Genomic DNA, 15790 nt, shown 5'->3' with positions numbered 1-15790 from the left:
GCAGCTTTTATTTACTGCTGGGGAGCCTTGAAAAAGGAAGGTACTTAGTACCTCCCAACAGGGCTTTTTTTTGTAGCAGGAACTCCTTTGCATATTAAGCCACACACACCCTGATGTAGCCAATCCCCCTGGAGCTTTCAGTAGGCCCTGTACTAAGAGCCCTGTAAGCTCTTGGAGGATTGGCTACATCAGAGGGCTGTGGCCTAATATGCAAAGGAGTTCCTGCTACAAAAAAAGCCCCGTCTCCTGGTTAAGGCCTTTTTTTACAGGCTCCTTAGTTGCATTGGACCTTCCGCTCTAACACCTATGCTTTAATGAGGATCCTCCGCCACTGCTGCAGACCGTTCTCAGAGCTCAACATGTTGACGGGCAGCTTTGCATGAGCAAATTTTGAGAAAGGAGATCTGATGGAGAGGGTTGGTGGGGGAAGTCCCAGAAGGCCCAGCATCGCAAAGGATCGGAGAACTATCAGAAGCAAAGCTGAGAATGATCAGAATAAAAGAGCTAATTGAGAGCTGAGCTGGCAGTTATTACCTAGAAAACCTGGAATGTCTCATTGTGCAGAATGCCATGTGCTCGTTACAGCCTATGAGATCCACCAAAGGGACTCTTTCAGGGCATCCTTCCATCCATGAGTTAGAATCACATGCGTGCCTAGGGGTCAATGCTGTTCTCTGTGGCTTCCCACCCTAAAAGCATTTTCAGATCCTGGTCTGTTTAAGGTGGCCAAGTTGAGAAAGCTGGGAGGGGTGTGGGTGGAAATTTCAGTGAATGAGATAACATGTTATCTCATCCTGTTCTGCTGGAGGGTGTTTGCATGTGAGATTTATTTGGAGAGTGTTCAATGAGAGTCATGGCTCTTCTTATGTTCTTATGGAACACTATGGCTTACATTAAGGCTGATATGGATGAGTGGATTTCTCCTTTTCCCCCTGTCCTGTCCTGCTGTTGTTCCCAAATTTCACTCTGTGTTGCATCTCACTTCTCCTGAAATCCCATCTTAACTAGGAGAACCCCTAAGACTGATTCCAGTCTGGATTTGAAGCATGTCCAATTTGACACAGTACTCAGCTCACTTGCATCTACCTCCCTTGTTATTGATGTGTGCAGGGCTTTTTTTGTAGCAGGAACTCCTTTGCATATTAGGCCACACACCCCTGATGTAGCCAATCCTCCAAAAGCTTGCAGGGCTCTTAGTACAGGGCCTACGGTAAGCTCCAGGAGGCTTGGCTACATCAGGGGTGTGTGGCCTAATATGCAAATGAGTTCCTGCTACAAAGAAAGCCCTGGATGTGTGTATCAACACTGATAAGACACACCGATAAGACATGGCTATATGAAGATGCTTTCTGTGTTCTATTATGTATTACTGTGGCCATGGGCTCCCAAGTATTGACAAAGCACCATCACATACACATATAAAGAATTAGGATACAAACCCACATTCAATCTAATTACAATTGCTTTTTCAAATGAATGCAGATGCTCACACTGTAGAGTAGGGGGATGAAAATGAACAGTGGGAACCAAAGTACATGCACAATGTTCTGGATAAAATTTGGAAACAAAGACTGAAGCAACTGTGGAGGATTCCTAATGCATCAATTTTAATTTTGAATGGGGGAGGGGGGGAAAGCCCAGGAAATTCAACTCACCAAAATCTGGAGAGAATTTTGTTTGAGAGTTTCAGAAAGGGCCCCTAGTGAAGGCTAATCTTTTCAGATCTGGGACCCACATTTGTTGTAACAACCAAAGAAGAAACTGGCTGGATTAGGCCATTTAGTCCAGCATCCTTTCCCCCTCACATTGGCGAACCAAATGCTTCCAGAAAGCCCCAAACTAATATAAATCCCTAAACTGGTGCTATTTTCTCCGCAGCTTATAGGCAAAGATAGCCTGCTCTGATCCTGGAAGTTCCATGCCATCATCACATCTTGTGGCAGCCAGTTCCACAAGTTTAATGATGTGTTGCCGATCCTGAATCTATTGCCCTGCAGTTTAATTGTGTGAGCACCAAGGATTATGGGAGAAGGAGAAGCAGTTCTCTCTCTCCTCTGCTTTCTCCCCTTCTACCATGCCCCCCATCATCTTTTTAAAAATGAACTTAAAATATTTTAGCCTTACTTGACAGCCACAGGACGGGACCAGCCCCTTGATCTTTGCACTTGAAAGCCAGTTTGGTGCAGTGATTAAGTGTGTGGACTCTTATCTGGAAGAACCAGGTTTGATTCCCCCTTCCTTCACTTGCAGCTGCTGGAATGGCCTTGGGTCAGCCATAGCTATCGCAGGAGTTGTCCTTGAAGGGGCAGCTGCTGTGGGAGCTCTCTCAGCCCCACCTTTCTCACAGGGTGTCTGTTGTGGGGGGTGGGAAGGTAAAGGAGATTGTGACCACTCTGAGATTCAGAGTATAGGGTGGGATATAAATCCAATATCTTCTTCTTAGGTGAATCTCTCCATTTCTGTGACATCCTTTTTGAGATGGGAGCAATGACCTAAACTTTTGTGGCTAAACTGGGGACTTTCTGGCTTGGAGCTCACCCTCTGATGTTTCAAACTCCCCTTCTAAAATATTCCATACTTGGCGATGCATCACCTGACACAGAATACAACTACCCTGTAGGGAAGTTGTCCTAGAAGAATGGCCTCAGTTAGGTCTTTGGGATCAGGTACTTACTTGGATAACGCAAGTAAAATTCATGGTCCAGGTGACTTCTGTTGCGGTGTTTCAGCCCCTCATGCCATAACTTGGCACTCGTTTGGTCGTCATAACAAACGAAAACAGCAAAGAGGAGGATTGTCAGGAACTGAAGGAAAACACAGAGCAGGGGCAGCTTGAGTCTTAAGTTGGTGGTGTGGCCGGACATGGTGGGAAGGGGGGGACAAGGAACGGGAAGGAGAGGAATGCAGGAGAGGAAACTGAAACCTGCCCCGGGTGCGAAGAGCTCTGCTGCTTACCTGGAGGTGGCCCCACCTTCGAGTCAGTTTTCCAGAGAAGTCCCCACCCAGTTGTAGGCACTACCAGCCATTCTGCGGCAGAGGAAATGTTTGCTTGTTGCATGGTCCTGGCAGAGGTCCAACTTCAGGGGAGGTGCCAGGGTAGGGGAAGAATGGGGAGGAGCGGTTTTGAATGGGTTACCCAGCCTCCTTGGCCCTCTGCCATGGCAGGCCAACGGAGGCATGTGGGTTTTTTCCCTTTGAAGTGTTCACTTGTCAGCTTGTTGCGCGCAGGAATGGGCTGTACTTACTTTTAGTTTGGGTTGGTTTGAATGAATGACAGGTTTGGAGTAAGAATGTACAAATTGGCCTTCCTTCCTTTCTTCCAGTAGGAAGAACTTCCTACCAGAGCGGTTCCTCAGTGGAACAGGCTTCCTCGGGAGATGGTAGGCTCTCCTTCCTTGGAGTTTTTAAACAGAGGCTAGATGGCCACCTGACAGCAGTGTTGATCCTGTGGATTTAGGGGGAATTTTGTGAATTTCCTGCACTGTGCAGGGAGCTGGACTAGATGACCTTGGAGGTCCCTGCCAACTCAGTTATTCTATGAGTCTATTATTTTAAAACTTTCTATTATTTTCATTTTTGTTGCTGTTTTTGGAGTCATTTGCTTCTCATATGCCATTTTAAAACATTTTTTTAAAATAACAAATCTATATGAAAATAATATTTAAGAATGCAAAGGAAACAGTTATTGCTGTGAAATTATCAACTTGCAGGTTAGATTTTCAAGAAAAAGAAAATAAAACACCAAATTTTCAGGTCAAACAAGCAGTGATGAGAGATGGCGAAATCCTCCCTAGTTTTATGCAGAAATGCTTCTGAGATTCTCCACCTTGGAATTTCTCCCTAGATTTCCAAATTACGTGACCTTGTTCCCAAAGTTTCAGTTTAATACAGACTAAATTTTCTATTTATTTTATTTTATTTATTTTATTTTATCAGATTTATATCCCGCCCCCCCCCCCCCCCCCAGCGGGCTCAGGGCGGCTAACAACAGTTAAAAACAACATTGAATACTAAAAAACAATAAAATCAGTTCTACACATTTTAACCATAAAATCCAAGATGCATGTTGGTGTTTCTCAATATCTATATTTGTCCAGTGGGACTGTCAGTGCTGTGGGACATTTGCTACCTCCCCTTAACTATTGAAGGCAAGCTTAAATAGTTCAGTCTTACAGGCCCAGCGAAACTTTGGCAAGTCCCGCAGAGCCCTGATGTTTTTGGGGAGGGCATTCCACAGAGCGGGGGCTATTGTTGAGAATGCTTTGGCTCTAGTGGTGGACAATCGAACTTCTTTCAGTCTGGGAATCTGAAGGAGATTTTGGGACTATGACCCTGAATGTAGTGCTCTCTGGGGCACATATGGGGAAAGGTGGTCCCAAAGGTAGACAGGTTCCAGGCCATATAGGGCTTTAAAGGTTATAACCTCACCTTGAAATGAATCTGGAATGCCACAGGCAACCAGTGTAACGTTTCCAGCGCAGGTTGGATGTGCTCCCGTACAGGTAGCTCCAACAACAACCAGTTGCAGCCTCTGAAGTTGAGTCAAAGGCAGCCCCATGTTGAGGGTGTTACAGTAGTCTATTCTCGAGGTGACCGTCACATGGATCACTGTTGCCAAGTCGTTACGCTCCAGGTATGGAACCAACTGCCTTATCTGCCTAAGATGAAAAAATGCAGTTTTGGCAGTAGCTGCCACCTGAGCCTCCATTGTTAATGAAGGCTCCAGGAGCACCCCTAAGCTCTTAACCCTCGATGCTGGCACCAGTGGCGTCCCATCAAAGGCTGGCAAAGGGATCTCTCTACGCAGGCTGCCGCGACTAAGGCGCAGGACCTCTGTCTTCGCTGGATTCAATTTCAGTCAACTCTGCCTGAGCCATTTCACTATGGCTAGCAATGCCAGGTCCAGATTTTCTGGGGCACAGCCAGACTGGCCCCCCCATCAATAGATAGAGCTGGGTGTCATCTGCATACTGGTGACAACCCAGCCCATATCTCAGGACAATCTGGGCAAGGGAGCGCATATAGATGTTAAACAACATGCGGGAGAGAACCGCCCCCTGAGGCAACCCACACACAAGTGGGTGTCTCTGGGATGATTGCTCCCCTATTGCCACCCTTTGTCCCTGGCCTTGGAGAAAAGAGGTAAGCCATTGAAGGGCAGACCCCAGAATCCCCACATCAGCGAGGTGGCGGGACAGTAGCTGACGGTTGACTGTGTCAAATGCAGCCGACAAGTCTAACAACAGCAGCACTGCCAAGCCGCCCCGATCCAGATGTCTCAAAAGATCATCCATGAGGGCGACCAGTACCGTCTCTGTCCCATGACCTGGACGGAAGCCAGAATGAAACGGGTCTAGCACGGAAGTGTCATGCAAAACCCCCTGTAACTGTGCTGCTACTACTAACAGAAGGAGCAGGGTAATTTCAACCAATTCCTTGTTCCTGTTGCAACACCCCAGTTTGCCTCTCATGCTGGTTCTCGGGGGTCTGCTGCCCCTCCAGGTGCAAGATTTCAGGGAGATCAATGTAGGCAGGGCCATCCCTAGACTGTCTGGCACCCTAGGCAAGGCTAACTTCTGATGCCCTACTCTGCACTGATAATGTCACTGAGTCGCATGGGGGCAACCAATTTGACACCCCCAGAAGGCCAGCATCCTAGGCAATTGCCTAGTTTGCCTAGTGGCAGGGCCAGCCCTGAATGTAGGGCTGCCACGTGGCCCATTCTAGCAAGGAATCTTCTGTCTAGCAGCTTTAGCTTTTTGCTGCTACATGGTACAGTGATGGGGTAGAAATGGGGAGTATTGGGTAGACACCGCAATGTCACTTCCAGTGAGAACCTAGAAGTGACATCATCTCATCAGTGTGACATTCTAGGATCTCCCCCAAACTCTATGGTAAAACCATAGTATTTCAGGGAAACTCTAGAGTGTTGTGCTGACATGATGTCACTTCCAAGTTTATGCCAGAAATGATGTTCCAGCATCAGCATGATGCTTATTTGCATGTCCCCACTCCTAAAGCTTCCTCCAATTCCAGTTCTGGGCTGGAAATCCTGATTAGTGGGCTGTAGAGGTGGTGGGGAGGGAGGCAGAAATGTTCTGTTCTGCGGACTGGAAATTTTTGCCCAGATCCAACCCTTGATTTCTGGACTTTGTACATATAATATAATGGATGAGGCGAGGTGGTGGTGATAACAAGCTCTTTAATGAGTACAGCATGGTAGGTGGCTGCACTAACAAGACTGGAGAACCGGCCAATGGGGCCTAAACTACATACAAATCTGGGTTCCCGCACAAGCGCGTTATTGGATCATTCAGACCGGCCGGGGCCCTGTGATTCGTGCAGGGCAGCAGGTATTTGGATCCTGCTGCCCAGTGTTCCCAGTTCCCTGACCTCTGTTCGTATGGCTCCAATGAGCCAGGCAGGACACCGACTTCAGTTCACATACATACATAAGTCCACATACATAACAGTACAAAATGGCTGTACTGTTCTTCAACAGAGACATGGGTGAGCACTATGGCTCTCAGTTCTCTCAGTTCAATGTATGTTTTTCCCCTTTGTGTAACCATTGTGCACTCCTTCCCTTTTGAGTTCAGTAGCACTTTAGAGACCAAAAAAATAAAAATAAAATTGAGGTGGAAGCTTTGGAGTCAACGCTCCCTTTGCTAGAATTTGACTGTCAAAAGCTCAGACCCCCAAAATCTTCTTGATATCTAAGGTGCTGCAGGGCTTGAATCAAGCTGTTCTCCTGCACACCAACACAGCTGTCCCTGAAACTATCCTGCCACCCTTTGTAAACTGAACACTGTTCCTTTGTTATTTTGCTATTATACGTGTATCGGACTCCATCTTCTTGCAATCTCCTCAGGATTTCCTCCTGGACCTAATCTCTTCAAGTGTTAAAGGGATTTCCTCTCTGAGCAACACAACTCTATCTATCCCCGATAGCCATCTTACGCAACTACTATCCCAGTGACCAAAAGACAATATCAGTTTTACAGCCGCCATCATCTTGGCAAACACAGACCAGGAGGTGCCCATAAAAAGCCATCACACCTTTTGTTTGAGACTGGAAAACTTCTAATACCTTTTGGTTCACGGAACACACTCCTACCCCCACCCCACTCCCCTACCCCGAGGTATAAGAATAAGTGCCTGAACACAGGTTGGTGTGTTCACTCTAAAGGGCATTCCATGTTAGAGTCTCACTCCCAAATTTTATTTGGGCCTCCCAGGCTGTGCAAGCTGGTCATCATGACTCACCTTCAAGGACCTCTTCTCTTCAAGATTGGTAATTATGCCCTAAAAATCCCTATCTTGCCTCCAAATTCCTGTTTTTCTTATAACTTTATGTTTGCACGTGTATGATATCCAGTCAATATTTGTGTGTGTATTTAGTTAACAATTTTCAACAAATTCATTTTATATTATACTTCAGCCTGGGTTATTTAAGGAGTTTTCCTATATTGAAACTGACCCTCATATATACAGGTGTATAAGATTCTGTCATACCACTTTGCCAGATTTGTCTCATCATAAGCTAATTCCCCATCCAATTGAGACAGGCAATTCCAGTAACAATAACTTGTGAAAAACCATATTTGCATTTACCACCAACCAAACAAGCGACATTTACTTCTATCCCTGGTATGAGGCCCACATTGCAGGGAAGTTAGCTTCCCCATTTTTCTGGTGGAGGCTGTTTCAAGGTGGGAACTCTCTGCCAATAAGAAATCCCATGGACAAGGGCCTTGCCTGCTTCCCTGAAATATGGGGCTTGTGCCACATTGGGACACAGAGTTCAGAAGGACCACAGATGGCATGCTGAAAAGCCACATGCGTGGATATCACAGATTTTTCAACTCATGTTCGGTTTTGTTGATCACAAACTCCCTGTGCTTTTATTTGGCGTTTCAAAGCAAAACTAACTAGCTGACTAATAAGAGCACAGGAATCCAGGTTTCAATGAGCAAAAATGAGCAGGGGTTAAATCCTTTCTGTACCCCCTGCATAGCCCGGATCTAGGGTTGCCAACCTCTAGGTGGTGCAACACACCAGAAAACACTGCATACAGCTGCCTCTTTCAAGGACAGTTTGTTGAAGGACCGAGCCTTTAAGATATTTGTTTTGGAGTGCATGTGGCTGGTATAAGTAATTTGTTATTTCAAGTGCAGTTTATGTTACAAGCTACTACATTTGATAGAAAAAATGTATTTAAAAAATAAAGCATGAATATATAGTGTGTAAGTATGACATGCAGCGTTTTCTTGTGAGTTGCTCTATCGCCACTGCAGTTTCTGTGTGTTGCTCAACCTCCAGGTGGTGCCGGGTGGTCTTCTCCAAATACAGTGTATCTCCAGACTACAGAGATCAGTAACCCCAGGGAAAAAATGGCTATTTGGAAGGTGGGAGCTATATATTACATGCCATTAAGGCCCTCCCCAACCCCAGCCGTCCCAGGCTCTCCCCCCAAAATCTCCTGAAATTTCTCAACCCAGAGTTGGCAACTCTACCCTGATCTGTATTATGGACACCCACCCACACAATTCATCTTTTACGGCTCAATGGAGATCCATGATCTTTGTCACATACATTTTGACCATGAGCCTGCACAGAAGGCTAAGGAGTGATTTTCACCAGAACAATCCCACCCACATAAAGGTAGGCTGGTGGAGGTTCTTCCCTGAAACCCATTTCTGGTTGCTCCTCATTTTTTTTTTTTTGCAAGAACTCCCCACTTTTTAACTCAAATAGAAATGCAAGCAAGGCAAAACAAGAAAGCCCATAATCCAATTAATTATTAAGCTTTCAGTTAGGGTCAGCTTTAATCTTTGTTCTTCATCTCTAACTTTTTTTTTGTTAAATATTATGCTATTTTTTTGGTTAAATATTATCATGATCAATAACTAACTAATAATGGACCAGTCCAGGTAGGCAGCTGTGTTGGTCTGAAGCAGTAGAACAAGGTAGGAGTCAAGTAGCAGTTTTAAGACCAACAAAGTTTTATTCAGAATGTAAGCTTTCATGTGCTCTAAGCACATTTCTTCAGACGAGGAATCAGATACAGTGAGCAGAGCTACTTATGGCTAGTAGGCAGTGGCTTAGAATGCAAAATGGTACAAATTTAAAATCCAATGACAGAATAGCAAAATTAACAAATTGAGCAAACCTTTAATCTGGGTAGCATGAGCATGAGAAACCAATAAGGGCTCCTCTTTATCTCCTGAATATGCCTATTGGACCCCCCTCCCCTTGCTGGATAACAGTGACCTTTGTGGCTTTGTGTGTGTGGGAAGAGGGATCCTATTTGGAGGGCAAGAGATAATGGAGTGTCTCTGCTCCATAGTAATACCTCTGAAATCGTTCTCATTCCAAAGTATCTGGCCTTCCCCCCACTCAAGCAGAAATGAGACATTCAAAATGATCCTTTTTTATTATTTTCAAATTTTGTACAAAATGTTGTCTATGCTAGGGTTGCCAATCCCCAGGTCGGGGCAGGGGATCCCCCGGTTTGGAGGCCCTCCCCTCCACTTCAGGGTCATCAGAAAGCAGGGGGGGGGATGTCTGCTGGGCACTCCATTATTCCCTATGGAAACCGATTCCCATAGGGCAGGGGTGGCCAAACTGTGGCTCAGGAGCCACATATGGCTCTTTCACACATATTGTGTGCCCCATCGGCCAACTTGGAGAAGGCATTTTTCTCTTTAAATCACTTCAGCCAGTGGCCTGGAGAATACATTTAAAGTTAAAGTTGCTTTGTTTCTCCCTCCCCCCCCTCTCCCCTCCCCATCTATTTGCCTTCCTTCCTTCCTTCCTTCCTTCCTTCCTTCCTTCCTTCCTTCCTTCCTTCCTTCCTTCCTTCCTTCCTTCCTTCCTTCCTTCCTTCCTTCCTTCTCTCAACACATCTGATGTCCAACTCTTGTGGCTCTCAAACATCTGATGTTTATTCTATGTGGTTCTTATGTTAAGCAAGTTTGGCCACCCCTGCCATACGGTATAATGGAGAATTGATCTGGGGCTCTCAGGGAGGCTGTTTTTTTAGGTAGAGGCACCACATTTTCAGCATAGCATCCACTTCCTCTCTTCAAAACATCCTCCAGGTTTCAAAAAGATTGGACCAGGGGTCCAATTCTATGAGCCCCCAAAGAGGGTGCCCCTATCCTTCATTATTTCCAATGGAGGGAAGGCATTTAAAAAGCGTGCTGTCCTTTAAAATGTGATGGCCAGAACTCCCTTTTGAGTTCAATTGTGCTTGCTACCCCAATGTCTCCTGGCTCCACCCCCAAAGTCTCCTGGCTCCACCCCAAAGTCCCCAGATATTTCTTGAATTGGACTTGGCAACCCTAGTCTATGCACTGTTTGCCAAGCAATGTAAATAATGGCAGGAGGAGATTGGGAAGCATAAACAGCTCTGGAAAAAGTGTTCAGAGCAGCCAGCTGGCACGCTTTGGGTCAGTTTTAAGGGCACAGCCTAGTAGGTCAAAGGGCACAGAACTAAACATGTTCAGTGGTGACCGAAAACAGACTGGGGGTGGAGGATTGCATCTTTCCCTGTGCAGAATCCAAGAACAGATGACAGTAGGTTCAACACAGACAAAAGGAAACACTACTTTACACAGAGAGTGATTAAAATGTGGAATTCACTGCCAGAGGATGTAGTGATGGCCAAAGGAATAAAGAGTTTCAAGAGGGGATTAGAGAGATCAATGGAGGATAGGTCCAATGCTCCCTCTAAGCTGTGGAGTCTTGTGAGCAAAAATTCTACTTTGTGAGCTACTGGCATTAAAATTGAGAGCTACCGCATAAATCAGCTTGCTCTGGGGTCATCCTTCCTGAGCTAAGACAAAAATATGTGAGCCGGAGGCTTAAAAACTGAGCTAGCTCGCACTAACTCAGCTTAGAGGGAACACTGGATAGGTCTATCCATGGCTATGTGCCATGGTGACTGAGCCTCCACATCCAGAAGCAATAAATCTCTGAATCCCAGAGCCAGAAGGCAACATCAGGGGGAAGCCTCTATGCCCTATTGTTGGCTGTCCCAGGGCTGGATCTGCGGGGGTGTGGGGAGGGGCAGAGGGGGGTGCTTGCCCCGGGGCTGATGGGGGGCACCAAATTGGATATGGAATCCAATCTATTCTATGGGCTCATAAGATAGAATGAGCCCTTAAGGGGGCATCATTTTTTAATTTTGCCCCCCCTCTCAAAAAACATGTAGATCTGGTCCTGGGCTGTCCAGAGGAACTGGTTGGCCGCTGTGTGAGACTGAGGATGCTGAACTAGATGGACTTTGAGTCTGATCCAGCAGGGCTCCAGCATCTCCAGTTAAAAAGGGCCTGGCAGTAGAGCTCGGCTTGAGATGCTGGAGAGCTGCTGCCAGTCAGAGCAGACAATACTGCCTGTGATGGATCAAGACCCAGTATAAGGCAGCTTCATGTGTGTTTGTGGGGTGAACAAGCAACTGGATGAAAGTCATGAAGCCAACAATGTCTGATAGGAGATTTCCCCCCTCCTTCTGCCCAGCAGTCAAATATTTTAGATGGAGACTGAGAAAGAATGGCTCAGATTAGCCTCATCTTGTCAGAGCTTGGAAGCTAAGCAGGGTTGGTCCTGGTTAGCACTTTGATAGGAGACCACCAAGGAACTCCAGATTCGCTACACAGAGGCAGGCCATGGCAAATAGGCTTGCTAAGTTCCTGCTGTGGGCGGGTTTTCCCCCAATTTTGGGGCCTCCAACCCACCATCCCATGATGGGCCAGTGGGGGGAGCCCTGCCCCCAAAGAGCTTGGGCACACCACGACATGCCTGGTGCAATGTTGTCACCTGGAAGCGACGTTCTCACATCAGGCACATTGTGCACGCAATGCTCTAGCTATTAGGTAAAAACTCTATAGTGCCATAGAGTTTTTACCCAATTACTAGAGCATTGTGCATACAACATGCCCGGTGTGATAACATCACTTCCGAGTGATGTCATCATGCCAGGCATGTCGCAGCATGCGTGCAAATAAAATCGCCCACCCAGAGCCAGTTAAGACTTGGCAACCCTGCCGCAAACCACACCTGAAGATCTCTTGCCTTGAAAGTCATAGACGGTCTCCATAACTCAGCCTGATGGCATTTTCCACCACAAAAGAGAATTATTTGATTAAAGCCCCCTAGTTTTGGTGTGATAAGATGAGAACTGACTTCACATCACCAAAGTCCTGTTTATTTTTGCTGCAACAGACTAACCTAACTACTTCCCTGAATTTACCAGTTATGGGATACTATCTAATAAGGAAGTAAACAGAGACTGAGGTCATATAGCATTTGAGAAATGCACAATTCTGAGTCGTTTTTGTATATTTGCTCAAAGACATCACCACCTCTAGAGCTGTGCGTGGCTGAACACTGTCACCCTCAGCACACCTAGATTTAACTACTTACTTCCCACAATTCATCCAGCTCAAGAGACATGGTATCCCCTCACTACTGCACAAGCGCCTGTAAGACTCAAAATAGGGTTACCAGGCTCATTAGTATTGCTGGAGGTCGCAACATGACAGGGAAAGCATATGATGTTGGTGACATCACTGATATCACTATGTTCTGGGCTTTTTTTGTAGCAGGAACTCCTTTGCATATTAGGCCACATCCCCTGATATAGCCAATCCTTCTGGAGCTTGGCTCCAGTAGGATGTAGCCAGTAGGCCCTGTACTTAGAGCCCTGGAAGCTCTTGGAGGGTTGGCTATATCAGGGGTGTGTGGTCTAATATGCAAAGGAGCTCCTGCTTCAAAAAAAAGCCCTACTTCCCGGTACAACCTGGAAGTGACAATTAGTTAAAATCGCTGGAAACTCTGTGGTAAAATTATAGACTTTCTGGTGATTCCTAGAGCTACTGTCATCTCCAGAGACCAGTAGTATTTTTTTTATTTTTCTCTCAACACTGCTTGAAGTGGTGGTGAGCAACAGTGGTGATCAATGGAAAGCGCAAAATGACCCACCTGGAACTAGCAGGAAAACTAGCTTGAGGTCTGTTACTGAGGCTCCTGGGAAATATAGTTTTGTTTGAAGTAGTAGGCAGGGACATTCAGCTCCTGAATCCCTGCTGTGTAGACTCTTCCTTGCACTACAAAAGTCCAGCAGCGCTTTAAAGACTAATTGTATTTATTCCAGCATGAGTTTTCATGAGTCAGGGGAGCTCACTTCCTAAGATACAACAACAGAAAGAAAATAATTTTCCGTATTTTTCTGCAGCAAACTGCAGAAAAGGAGTGGGAACAGGAGGGGCTGATTTATGAGAATTGCTGGTATCACAGAATCTCAGACTAACAAAATTTCAGTAAGGCACACCCAAAAGGCATAGTCAGGACAGTGGTTAACCAAGACTGGGAAACCGGTAGGACTGCTCTGTATTCTCATTTAACTTGTTAAGTTCTTGTTTCCTTGGGGATTTCCCCCTGTTCTGCACATGTTTTGCTCCCTTTAGTCATCAGTAAAATACATTTATTTCAAGTTTATGTCCCTGCAGTTTTAAATCTGCAGAGAGACACTTGGATATAAACCTGTTTTATGTCAGATCGACCACTAGAGGGAGCAAAACACTTGTGGAACCAGGGAATGGGGAACCCAAAGAAGCCCTGCAGAAAAGCCCAAGTGACTCCACCAAGCAGTGGGAGTTGGAGCAGAAGCAATTCTCAGAATCCATCACATTTCTTTCTTTATCCCAGTGATAGTACAACCCCTCCATAGGCCTCTAATGAGCAGAATTACAATCCTTGCTGCGTCGTCCCAAGATTGGAGGGGGAGGGGGGAGTAGTATGTAATCTTGCTTGCCATGTGATACACAAAGTCCTGGATCTGTTTGTTCTTCCTTCACAATGCGAATGCTGTCCTTGCTCTCACACAGAGAGGCAGATCTTGCATATCCTCTGAAATGGAGCTGGTGGAAGGTGCCAGGAGAGGCAGGGGAGGGGGGAAGCCGAATGGAACTCTCCCCATGTCAATAACTGCCTCTCTGGAACACAGCCACACTGTGTGCCATTGTTTTAGTTACACAAAGACCAAAAAAGGGAGGGGGGATCGAGTCCCAAGTCCCATAATAGCCTTTATAGAAACTGAGGCAGGAAGTCAAAATCGCGGAAGAAATCTCTGTTGTTGTTTTGACAAGGTTTCCTAGGGCTGCGATCATTTGCTCAAGGGCTTGGGAGAAAGCACCTCCTAACATGCCCGGACCCCCCTCGTACCAGGGTTGCCAGGTCCAATTCAAGAAATATCTGGGGACTTTGGGGGAGGAGCCAAGAGATGTTCGAGGTGGAGCTAGGAGACATTGGAGTTGGAGCCAGGAGCAAAGGTGTGACAAGCATCAATGAACCCCAAAACGAGTTCTGGCCATCACATTTAAAGAGACTGCACACCTTGAAGGACAGGGGCACCTTCTTTTGAGGCTCATAGAAATGGACCCCCTGGTCCAATCTTTTTGAAACACGGAGGGTGTTTTGAGGAGAGGCACTGGATGCTATGTTTTGGTGCCCCTACCTCAAAAAACAGCTGCCTCAGAGCTCCAGATAGCCACAGATCAATTCTCCATTATACTCTATGTGAATTGGTCTCCACAAGGAATAATGGAGTGTGTAGCAGGCATTTCCCTCTCCCCCACATCTTCTGATGACTCTGAAGTGGGAGGAGGACCTCCAAACTGGGGAATCCCCTGCCCCTACCTGGGGTGACCCTACCTCCAACCTGGGGTGACCCCCCCCCCCTCTGGCTCACCTTCTTCCTGGGCCCTGGAGTCCCACTGTGTGCCATCCTTGCCTGCAGCCCACCTTCCACTGTCTTACACTCTCTGTGCTCCCCTCTTGCAACTGCTGGCAGCCAGCAGCCTCTCCTTGCCACCTTCCCTGTTGTTCCTCCTGGCCTCTTTCTCCTGGCCCTCCATTGGCAGCAGCATGCCACTTCTGGCTGGGCTATGTTTACATCTAGCCAGGTAGAAAGAAGCACACTGCCACCAACTGAACCCTGCAGGACTGCCCATAACTTCTGAGCAGAACTGAGCTGATTCGCACAGTTCCATCTGTGAATTTGTTCCAGAATTAGTCTCCACACCAGGTCCCCCTAAACCTATCATGCAAATGAAAAACATTAATACATCATGAAATATTTATTATAAAAAACTACCATTCAAAGAATATAAAAAAACACAAAAAATGCAAAACAAAAAACAGGCAGATCATCCTTACATTAAGATCCCAGAAGAATCCCTAAAATGCTTGAAAACAGAATCTTCAATGATAAATTTCATGTCTGAATAATGTGTTAGATACCAGATTTCATTTGCACTAGTTACGTATTTTATTCCTGTTACAGAGTTTTACATTTCTGGTAACAAAACCTGGAGATTTTTGTCCTGTAGTAAATTAGGGCCTGGGAATAAGTTCACCGTTCCTAATTGCGGGTGGGATGCATCTTCAGGATCTAGGAATGGGTGGTGTTCTAAACTTGATGCATTGTAGGAAAATCTCCAAGCCTTCAAGCAACCACAAAGTTACATAGGATTTGTTTACCAAGATGTTAAACATGCAGCATTTTGGGATCCAGGGAAGATGCCAACAGTCAGCGTTGGAACCGTGTTGACATTTTGTCTGAATTCTCTGTGAATAAAGGCAGGCCTGTTTGCAGAAAGCAGTGCTGTTTGCCAAGCAGAACAATGAGAAATTGTATTTACTCTTGGGGGCAGGAGGGATAGAGAAATCAGAGAAATGTACATTCTGTTTACCAGACCTTGCATACAGTGGGGAAAGATGAGTG

General features: G+C 46.1%; 1 protein-coding gene across 3 annotated transcripts in view; it reads right to left on the bottom strand.

The window, feature by feature from the left end:
* RHBG (Rh family B glycoprotein) overlaps nt 1-3081 on the bottom strand; it is a 28464-nt gene extending 25383 nt beyond the window's left edge. Inside the window, exons 1-2 of one of the 3 annotated variants that reach the window (XM_060253700.1) lie at nt 2956-3081; nt 2675-2804 (exon numbers count right to left, since the gene is read on the bottom strand). Coding sequence is in view for 1 of the 3 variants with exons in the window: in XM_060253692.1 (XP_060109675.1) it covers nt 2675-2864 (190 nt within the window). In the remaining 2 variants the exon portion in view is untranslated. The other 2 variants (XM_060253683.1, XM_060253692.1) reach the window with 2 other exon arrangements.
* Between the last annotated feature and the right edge of the window lie 12709 nt (nt 3082-15790).

The sequence above is a fragment of the Heteronotia binoei genome, chromosome 1, assembly GCF_032191835.1.
Source record: "Heteronotia binoei isolate CCM8104 ecotype False Entrance Well chromosome 1, APGP_CSIRO_Hbin_v1, whole genome shotgun sequence".
In the NCBI taxonomy this organism is placed as follows: Eukaryota; Metazoa; Chordata; class Lepidosauria; order Squamata; family Gekkonidae; genus Heteronotia; species Heteronotia binoei.
This window is presented reverse-complemented; position numbering and strand designations above follow the sequence as displayed.